Here is a 10,662-nt window from a genome sequence, read left to right as displayed (position 1 = left end):
AGCATTATGGTTCCTAGAGACGGACCTAGTCAACTAGTCACTACTTAAAACACATTATCCTATTGATGGAAATTGTTATCCAAAACCAAGTAATAACCAAATTTTCAAACACCATCTGGTAACTTCTTACATTCAATATCTCAACTCATTATTTCTATTTTATTTCTTGTTAGATATAAGGAATCTCCCAAAATGTATAATGGGTATTTCTATAATTAGTCATATTTACAAGACACAAAATATTTGGATAAAAAGCAAATTTCATCATTTGTATATTGTACAGATGAGGTTTATAAATTGATTTTAAGCACCATATATATACAATCCAATACTGCAAACCAACAATGTTTCCAAACTCAAGATGTTTCATTTATCATGATGGCACCTCCTCTCAATAAACAAATGCTGTTTTATGGGCTGTGTGATAATAGCAATGATCATTTAGTTATCAATTTTACAAAATTACCAAATTATCTTCAGGGGAAGCCTGCATTTAAAAAAGAACAAAACAATCACCAAAAAACCTCAGGTTCATTAACTACTCCCAATTACAAAGCATGTAAGATTTAAAGAACTAAGGGTCCCCAGAGGCCTCTTTATTGCTTTTGCCTTGGCTCCAAGTTTTAAGAATAGTGTATATTAAGTGCTAAACTGGCACAGAGATGGAAGCAAAATCTTTAAAATACAATGTGGAGTACCATTTTTTTAAAAAAAAGTCTTACTCAGTTTTAACTATTAAAACTGTTAAATCAGACAAGGACATCTGTCCCTTTTAGATTAACATGAGCTATGCAAAGGAAGCACTTTAGATTACTGAAAGAAATTTAAAATTTATTAAGCCTTCATGTGTCAAATATTATGTTCCAATATCTAAACCTGTAATGGCATCCATTATTTGCAAATGAGAAAACGGGCTCAGAAGTTGCTCAAAACAAGTTATTTGGTGGAACTGAGCTTCAAATTAAGGCCTTCCTCTACAGTTTCTCAATACAGCATAGTACACAGGTTTGAAATTATTTAAACCTTTAAAAAGGAAAATCTATAATGGAAAGTACTTTTAATATTAAGCAGTTCTCATGACTGTAACAAATTGTGTCGATCAAAAACTTACTAAATGTCAACTGCATGTAATCCTTCATTTTGTTAAAAAAAAAAGAGGACATACTTCAAATGGCACTAAGTGAAGCCTAATTCATTTATATCATTTTTTACAAAACAAGTTAACTTTAAGCCAAACAATTTCAATGATGATAAATGCATTTCATTATTTATTTAGATGTTTAAGCTCTCGCACTAGATTTTTACAAGCTGGTGAACACTGACAAATTATTTCTCCCACAGAACTACAACCACACATTCCCAGACAGTATAAATATATGGTTGAACTAACATTAATACACATCACCATTTATCAATTACATAATAAAACAAATTATCAAGTATCCAAATATTAAGTTACACAGCTCAAAAGGCATATAAAATATTAGATGTCTGCTTAATTCATTAGCAGAAACCCACTTTTTTTTTTTTTTTTTGCAAGAGAGGTTGGGAAGAGAAGAAAAAAAAATCACACTTCAAACAAAAATATGTTGATAAACAACTTCAGATAAGAAAAAAAATTACAAGAATTTCAGAAATTTTATGATTAAGAATTGTTTTAGCTACAATAACAAAGCATCTCTACCTTTTAAAAAAATATTTACTAAATTAAAGAGCATATTCTACATGTTCTGCACAAGACAAAGGCAACATTTTACTAAAAATACTTAATAGCCCCCTCCCATTCTTTTTTCAGGCCCTCCCTGTAAGTTGCACCCCAAAGTGCAAACATTAAAATTAACTGTAAGGCTTTTTTGTCTGGAGACATTAAAGACATGTGCTTCTGTACAACGCAGATTTTCAAAATGGAGGTTTTCCATAACAACACAAATGAAATTTGTAGAAAGACATGAAATAATTATTTTAAGACTTGGTTTAAAAAAAAAAAAAAAAAAAGAAAAAGAAGTCGAGCAAACCTGATGTATACTGGTATGAATGTGGGAGATGTAAACATAAAGTGAGCAGGCAAATAACCATATAGGCCCTAATTTCTATGTTTGAAATGACTGAAGGAATAAACCACATAAGGTCCAGAGTGTTCATAGTTCCTGGGATTTTAGTTCTGTACGATACTAAAAATATACAATAAGTATTGTGCTGGATATTTTGGCACCTAATCTTTCTAAATTTCTTATATATTGATAAGATTCTGGCATGGGAATAAATTTAAAGACATAACTCAATACTGCATGATTTCAGGAAAGGTCAATTGGTACAAGTGGTAAGCACATTTTAAATGCTGTAAAGCAAGAATCTTTTGCTAAGCGTCCAAATAGGCTGACTGTAACCCAAACACTGAGGTTGCAATCCCGTCAAACTTGTGGCCTGATAAAACTGCCTTCCAATACTCTTATGGAAGCTTCATTAGACTTAATCACCAAGCCAACATATTGGCTAATATGTATGACAAATTAGGTCCTGTTTCAAATTCCACTTCCAAGGCAAATGACATCAGGCACCCCAGTTTTATTGAATGCAACAGTTGTTTCTATGACCATTGGAGTCTTTGAAGCGCAGCCGCATTTTAGGACGATATTTCTCCAAATACAAAAGTTGCTTGCTGTTAAAAGCTCCACGCCGCTTTCTACATGAAGAAAAACAAAAGATGAATTTACTAAAGCAAACTCCCTCCTTATTACTGTTTACTATGCTATAGACAATTATCTCTTATGGCAATTTATCTTTTTGATTATTATGCTACGACAATGCCTAATTTATGGATAGGCATACATGTGTAAATGGAATAAGGGTACTACAAAGTCCTAAATCTTAAGTGTTCTGGTTGTAACAGTCAAATTTATATATCCATTTATATGACAATTTATTTTAGAATCTCTGTAATATGAGCATTTACGATGAGTGTAAATAAGATCCTATTTCCTAGTTTTAATACTATCTTGAATGTAACGGTTAGATGGGCTGTGGGGGGATAAACTGTTTTTGTTGTAATAAAACCCACGGCTAATGAAGAAATGAAAAGAAAATTCATTATATACTTACTGTCTTATGAACTGTACTGCATCTTCATATTTCATTCCACCTTCAATTAATGCTAGGGCAACAAGCACTGGAGCTCTGGTAGGGTAAGAATTTAGATAAATCACTCCTGGAAAATTCAACACCTCAAACATTCATCCCTTAACCCAGAAGTACTATTATTTACCACCTTCCCTATGTAATTAATACCTTAGAATAAATGTTGACTTCTTTTTAAAAAATTAATAAAGCATCAGCATTTCCCTACCAAACCCAGACCTTTACCTAGAACCAAAAATAAACTATGTCCTTCATTGTTACAAATAAGTCTGAAAACTAAGACTTGTATTATTCGAGGGCAATCTTAAAACTTAAGGGGGTAAATCTGATAAATGCAGATAATTTTTTTCTGAATCCAAACAAGGAATAGTATTTAAAAAAAATTTTTTTTAAAGGTTATGAACTCCTTTTCCTAAAGATCTTCTGGAAATATTTGCTTCCTTTTTTGTTTATTATCAATGAGATTGTGACACAGTTGCATGCCAAACCCCCCAGGGCCAATGCTCATTTTATTTTACCCTCTAGAAAAGAACTTTTTTTCCTGGTGGTGGGATGGAGGGCAGTAATAGTGAGTTACAAATCTGGATATGAATATTTCCAGGATATGAATATGGGCATTACTGGGTAATGAGTTCCCAGTGAACTGGGATCTCCAGGATCAAGAACGCTATCAAAAGTATACCATATGCAACTCAAACCACCTTAGAAATGATGCATAATTCTTTTTCCTAATAAGCCTGGACAATGATTCCAGTATCATTGATATCACTGATATAAGCTAGCACAATTAATTCTGTACGTAATTTTGCCCACAGAGACAAGTATAATTTACAACTACAGCACTTGTTAGCTCCAGCTGTACTGGAAGATACGATTCTATTACATTTACCTACTTTTAAACTTAGTTTAATATGTAACCTAACAAAACAAATTGACTTACAAAGTGATAACTGAATCTTTCTTGGACTCAAAATCAAGTTTTTACTAGAATGAAGACCAATACCATTAAATGGATTTAAAAAATTCTCTTACCTCCCAAGGCCTGCAACACAATGAACAGCAATACAACAACCAGGTTCTTCACGAAACTTAATTTTTACAAGACTTAACCAGTCATCAACAATCTGGTTAGATGGTGGTGCGCCATCATCAAAAGGCCAATCCTAAGTCAAGAGAATAAACGTTTTAGATTTTTTAATATAAATGCCAACTAAAAATTCTAAGTTTCTAACACTCAAGCATTTTAATATGCTTAAACATGTCTTTTATGAAACCCCACTGTCAATGAAATGCAAATAAATGCTGAATCTTTATAAAGATCTCATTACTTCAAAGCTTTGCTTAGCTTTCATCTTTATTTAGAAATTGAGATGCTGTATACTTTTGTAATAACTTAAAAAAATCAAGCTTTTTGAAGTTGGTCATTTTGTAGCACAATATCAAACACATAGGAACTATTAAACACTTACGAGAACATGGATGCCTTCTTTCTCCACAAGAGTAGTGTCGTAAGTTGCTTCACATACTCTTACTATAGTTGTAACACCATACTTCTTAAGTTCCTGGATAACACATACATAAAAAATACTTAATGAAGTCTTTATGACCATGATACTATTGTTCACCAATTGTTGAAAAGGTATTGCTAGTTAACAGAAATCACGGAACAAATGGTATAACCTATGTATGTTTAACAGGAAAGTAAATCTGTTTTCATTCATTCATTCTACACCACCCACATTTACAATTCAACTCTGGGAAGTGAAATCCTGTATTAAATGACAACACTAGCATAGCACAAAAGGAGAATATTAAACATCACACATATTTTTAATAAATTTAAAGAAAAAATCGTGGCCCTTCATACATGAAGGTGTTTATAGTCATGGCAACACCAGCTGGATGGAGATGAAGAACTAACAAGAGGAGAGAAGCAATTCAGAGACAAAGGTAAATAGAACCCAAAGGAATCACTCATGACTACAAGTAATCTGATTTGACTTGATTACATTAACCCCTTAAACTTTTGCTCACTGGCAGTACACACTGTAATTTAGAACCTTAAAAGTATATCCAAAGACTCTAAAATCCTATAAGTACAGTGTAAAAAACCTCACACTATTTAAAACTACAAGCTTTAAGACTCATAATCCATTATTACTAATTATAATTAGTGGCTAAAAATTGGCTTCTAAGCATTAAATAGGGTCCAAGACATTAACTAACTTTGGTTACAATATTAGTCATTAGACTAAGCAGATATATGAAACTATCTTTAAGTGGCAGTCTCTCTTCTATAAATTTCTTGTGAGAATCATACTGTTATTCCACCCTCATATAGATTTAAATAAGCAAACTGTGAGGCATGAACAACTAGACGATCTTATAAATCCAAACTAATTCAAGTACATGCTCTTTTTGAAATGTATAAAATAATTTTCCTGTAACCTAAAGAAGAAACTGATATTTCATTTCTGGAAATTGAATGGTAGACATACTAACCAAAATTTCTCTAATTACCTATTTATTTTGATTGATAAAACACCCCACCACTAAACTACAATCAGTTTAAGACAGTAGAAAGTATCAAACCTTACCTCTATAAATTTGTTTAAGGTCGCATTGGTTGGATTGTGTGTAATAAGAAATCTCATGTTCTTGTATGTGACTTCCACAGGAGCTGGGCGGTTCATTCGAGCCATGTTAATTTAGTTAAAAAACACTCAATAGGGTTATGAAAAAATTTAAAAAGTTGAATACAGAAATGATGCAAAGAAACTGAGTCTACTTCAATATACTCCACTTGAAATTCTCAGTGCTTTGAGAGTATGAAGTTGGGAGTAATGGGAAATGAAATGAACCTCCTAACAAGAAGCAGCAATTCTTCAATCCAGTAATACTGAGGCAATAGAAAGGAAGTGCACTGAGGTTTACCCCATCCAGGTCAGAACTCTTGTAAAATGCTCTGTGGATTTCAATTCAACACTTCTGTGTCCAGGTTAACCACTCTTTATGGGGGCTTCTTGGTGGAGTAGTAATGAATTTCTACAGTTCACTTGTCTGCATAGAGGTCGTGCTGTGCCTGGCAGTAATCTCCACTGCCCTTCAGAAACTCCATAAATGTGTGACCAAGAACACCACAGAACTGCTGTTTAAAAGAAAAAAAGAGAGAGAAGAAAAAAGTTGTTTTCCAATTCAAAGGAACATATTATGCTTTTGTAGTATTTAGGTGCACGACTATCCTTTCAAATTTGGGCCCAAGCTACCTTTTAAACTTTTATTTAAACCACAAAAATAACAGGGATGATTACAAATTAAATAAAAAACCATAAAACAAGTATTCACAAATAGATTACTTTAAATTGAAATTACTGACCTAATACAGAGACCCTCAAAGAATACCACTGTTTCATTTTGACAATTATCACTTACACATACTCTCCCATTTCATTTTAAATAGTTGGTGGCTTTACAATATTATAAAACTTACAACTTTTTATATTGTTTTTCCAGCTAATAAAGTATTTTTACATATTGTAAACTTCATGAAAACTCTGGAAGCTGTTAGTCCTTGCATAATTTACTTACTCCTCTAAAGACTCAACTATGGTCTTTGAAAAAAAATTATTTTTAAAATAATCTTTACATCCAACTTGGGGCTGGAACCTAACCCTAAGATTGAGTCACAGGCTCTACCAACTGAGCCAGCCAGGCGCCCTTCAACCAATATTTTTAAGAGAAAGAGAAGAAACTGGTTTTCAAAATGCTTCCATATGCACTATCTTTTGATCCAACAACCTATCAATTTACAATTCTCTTTTAACAGATTTTCCTTATCTGAGTCTCTGGAAGTTAATCAACTTGCTATATGAAATACAAGAATAAACATTCATAAAGTAGAAAAAAAAAAGACTGTGAGTGCTAAGTAGGAAAGAAAGGAATAAGAAAAATTGATAGGTTAACAAGAGTACCAAGTGCCAGTCACTGCCCCCAAACACCTTCTATGTATTCTCAAGGGAAAATTACCAAATAAAATCTTTTTTTTTTTTTTAAGATTTTATTTATTTGAGAGACAGTGAGAGACAGCATGAGCGAGGAGAAGGTCAGAGGGAGAAGCAGACTCCCCGTGGAGCTGGGAGCCCAAGGCGGGACTCGATCCCAGAACTCTGGGATCATGACCTGAGCTGAAGGCAGTCGTCCAACCAACTGAGCCGATCCACCCAGGCATCCCCCAAATAAAATCTTTTAACCAAAGATTCCCCTCAGTTTATATTTAAGCATTTCAAAAGCTTAAAATTAAATTCAAACTATCTGTTATCTTCATTTTGCACCTTTAAATAGCGTTTTGAACCATACTAGTTATAGTTTCTAGAATAATTTGCTAGGTTTTGAAGAATTCATATGGAGATCTAGCAGATCAGTGAAAAACAGCAAGTCAAAACCCTAGTTCATTTTTCTGTCAAAACAAAGGAACTAGCCTCAGGAGTCACTTCTTACGAGGGTGTCCCAGAAGAAAGAGGACTTTCATTATTCCAAATCTGTTCAAAGGAACCCTCAGAGATTATTCCTTCATGTATTTGCTACCTGGGTTAAAACATTAGTGACTACCATTAAGTAAACTTGGCTCTATTACAGTGAACACAGACAGCAGTAATCTGGAAAATAATTTCAGTTATACTTTTGCCGCAAATACTAAGTATTACTTCCTTAGAATAAAAAAAGTGAATTCTGGCGCTTTTCCATGATACACAACGAACTAAAGAAGTCATTTGTAAAGCTGTTAAGTGCAATGACTCGTGGCATAGTATTCTAATTTCCAGATACCATCTTTTTTCAATTGAAAGCACATGTATGAAAAAGACAGTATTTCACAATACAACTTCCACATTTAACAGCTAAAATTCCCGTTACAGCTGAGTTTGGCCGTATCTCTTCACATAAGCAAGTTCATCAGGAAGCAGAGAAAGCAACAGAAATAATTCACTTAGTGGAGCCATCCAGTGGCTGGGGGGGGAACTTCCACCAAAAGAGCAGTGACCACAACTACTTAACACCTGTTCTGCCCAATACATTCCCTCACTACCAATTTCCTTGCCACAGGAAAAACTATCCACAATAGGCAGCTCGGAAATACCAAGGCATTTCTTCCCCTTCCCACCTATCATTGTATATAATCACCGTAATATACACCGGGCGGGGGCGGGAGGGAGGTCTGGGCAAAGCAATTTCTGCGCAGAAGATTAAATTCGTCAGATTGCAGAGTCAGAGCAATTAATCCGTATAACCGCTCTGTCCAATAGGTCGTTGGAAAGTTTGTTCCAGATCTACTATACTTTAAGTAATGCATTTGGTATACAGCATACGTAAAATGCTGCTTTACTCTTGGGAATGACCTAGCTTTTTGGTCTTTAACTGATTTACCGCCATCAAACGAAATTCATATAAAAAGAGAAACAGGAAGAATTGCCTCAGAATCTGGATCCCAAACAGGTAGACGGTTCCAACTACAGTGCAAATAACAACTTAATACTCTTGGAATCGTAGAAGGCTTCCACGGACAGAAGATAAACCCTCAGAATTCTGGCTCTGGCTGGCTACTGTTGCCACAAGCCAAAAGCAGGCAACAACACATTACACCAAGGATTTCAGGAACAGTTCTAAATAGTCCCCGATTAAAAGGCGCCATCCAGGGCCCCAAAGATTGGCAGGGAAAGTGCATACTGGTGCCCGGTCGTGGACTCCTTCGCTTCAGTGCAACAGTAGTCCTGGCAGTTTCCAAGGTGCTCAGACCCAGACCATTTCTCCACCGACTTGCCCCTGAGAAAGGACAAGACTCGACTTGTTCCCATTATCCAGGGCCCGAAGTGGGGCGTTAAATCCGGAACAGCTCGAATTACCAGGTGGAGACTGAGGGCACAGGGCGGGGCAGGGAGTCGATCTCCTCACCTAGCAGAGCCTCGCTCTAGCCCCCGCCAAGGCCGTAGCTCTCGGAAAGCCCCCGAGGGCCGCAGTTCCGCGCACGCGGCGGTGTGCGCCGGGGCCCGCCCGCGGCGCCCCCTGTCCGCGCCGCAATCACGGGTTCGCGCCGCGCCTTCAGTCAGGCGCGGACGCCGAGGCCATTTTGTCTGAGGCGCCGGTCCGGGCCGCGGAGCACAGGGGTGGCTGCACCAGGCTCCTGTCCCGCGCCGGCCCCCGAGCCCGGAGACCTCTCGGCCGAGACCGTTATCAGCCTCGCCGGCCGCCCCGCCTACCCCACGCCGGGCCCGGGTTTGGTGGCGACCCCGCCGCCGCGCCCTCCCCGTATCCGGCTCCGCAGTGACACGCGCAGCCCTTGCCCCACCCCGGGCCACGTCTCCCGCTTCCCAGGCGGGCCGCTCTCTTTGGGCCAAACAAAGGGGCCTCGGGACGCCGCGGAGCCCGCCGGGCCCCGGACAGGCGCTCCAGACCGGAGGGCCAAGGGCGGAGGCGGCGGTCACAAAGCGGCTTTTGTGCCGCCCCGCCCGGCCTGCTGCGGTGGCCGAAACCGCCCCCACCCGCCGCTCAGGCCGGGCCGCAGTGCCCCCGCCGCCCCCGGCTCCGCAGGGATAAGGAAGCCGGTGCCTCCGGCATTCAACCGCCAACCAGCAACCTGGTTGCCCCAGCGTCCGCGTCCCCGCAGCCAGCCCCACCATCCGGCCACGGGGTCGTAGTCCGGCCCGCTCCAGCCAGGGACCCACCGGAACTGCGTGCCGGGGCGGTGGGGAGCGGACGCCCGGCTCGGAACAAAGGCGACGGTGGGGATGGGGGGGCCGGTCGTGGAGCCCCGGCCCCAGAGGCGGCGGAGCGACGGATACTCACAGGAATATGTTTACTCATTGAAGATTGTGGCCTAATCATACAGCCGGTCCCGAGGCGGCGGCGACACAGGCGGCGGCGGTGGCGGCGGCTGCAGGGCAGGGGGTACCGGTGGTCGTCGCGGGGCGGCGGCGGCTTTGCAGACGGCAGCGGGGGCACCAGACTCTACCATGCAGTGAGCGGCTCCGAGAAGAGCGCGTAGCCCAGCCGGCCCGCAGTAGAGGGAGCCAATACGCGCGGCGAGGCGCCCTTGCGTCACAAGCCCTCCCTTTTATAGCCGGTGCGACGTGCGAACTCCCGGTCACCAATCGCGGCCGGGGGCCCCCAGCAGCTCGCCGACGAGCGGGGGCGGAGGCCCAGCCCCCTCCCGCGGACGTCACCGCGCGGCGGCCGCTGCCGGTGTGAACCGGTTGATGAATGGCGAAGTGCTGGAGTCGTAGCATCTCCCGGGCGGGGGAGGGAAGGGGCCGTGGAGGGACTCGGGGGCCGACCGAGCCTCGGGTAGGGAAGGGGTGGGAGCGCGAGAAGATTGCAATCTGTCAACTGGAAGGAATCACACCGGAAACCCTGGCTCTCACAGTTCAAGCTGGCGAGGAGTACACATATGTCACATGGGAAGCTTTGAAGTTGCCTCAACTTAAAATGCAATCCCTTTAGGGCCAGAACCGTGTCTCAGTCCCGACCCTACTTTAT

The 10,662-nt window shown here is 40.1% G+C and overlaps 2 protein-coding genes across 2 annotated transcripts; both read right to left on the bottom strand.

The window, feature by feature from the left end:
- Nucleotides 1–804: 804 nt before the first annotated feature.
- On the bottom strand, nucleotides 805–5,868 carry PTP4A1 (protein tyrosine phosphatase 4A1). The gene is made up of 5 exons (XM_046005548.1): nucleotides 5,733–5,868; nucleotides 4,605–4,697; nucleotides 4,168–4,298; nucleotides 3,100–3,174; nucleotides 805–2,683 (listed from the first exon to the last, which is right to left on the bottom strand). Exons 1-5 carry the CDS (start codon nucleotides 5,835–5,837, stop codon nucleotides 2,566–2,568), a joined length of 522 nt encoding a protein of 173 aa, XP_045861504.1. The 5' UTR covers nucleotides 5,838–5,868; the 3' UTR covers nucleotides 805–2,565.
- A 58-nt stretch (nucleotides 5,869–5,926) lies between these two features.
- On the bottom strand, nucleotides 5,927–10,412 carry LOC123942187 (5E5 antigen-like). Its single transcript, XM_046006081.1, has 3 exons — nucleotides 10,079–10,412; nucleotides 9,082–9,967; nucleotides 5,927–6,283 (listed from the first exon to the last, which is right to left on the bottom strand). Exons 1-3 carry the CDS (start codon nucleotides 10,410–10,412, stop codon nucleotides 6,241–6,243), a joined length of 1,263 nt encoding a protein of 420 aa, XP_045862037.1. The 3' UTR covers nucleotides 5,927–6,240.
- Between the last annotated feature and the right edge of the window lie 250 nt (nucleotides 10,413–10,662).

This window comes from Meles meles, chromosome 5 (assembly GCF_922984935.1).
Source record: "Meles meles chromosome 5, mMelMel3.1 paternal haplotype, whole genome shotgun sequence".
NCBI lineage: Eukaryota > Metazoa > Chordata > Mammalia > Carnivora > Mustelidae > Meles > Meles meles.
Note: the sequence above shows the minus strand (reverse complement) of the source record. Positions and strands in the feature narration are given on the sequence as shown.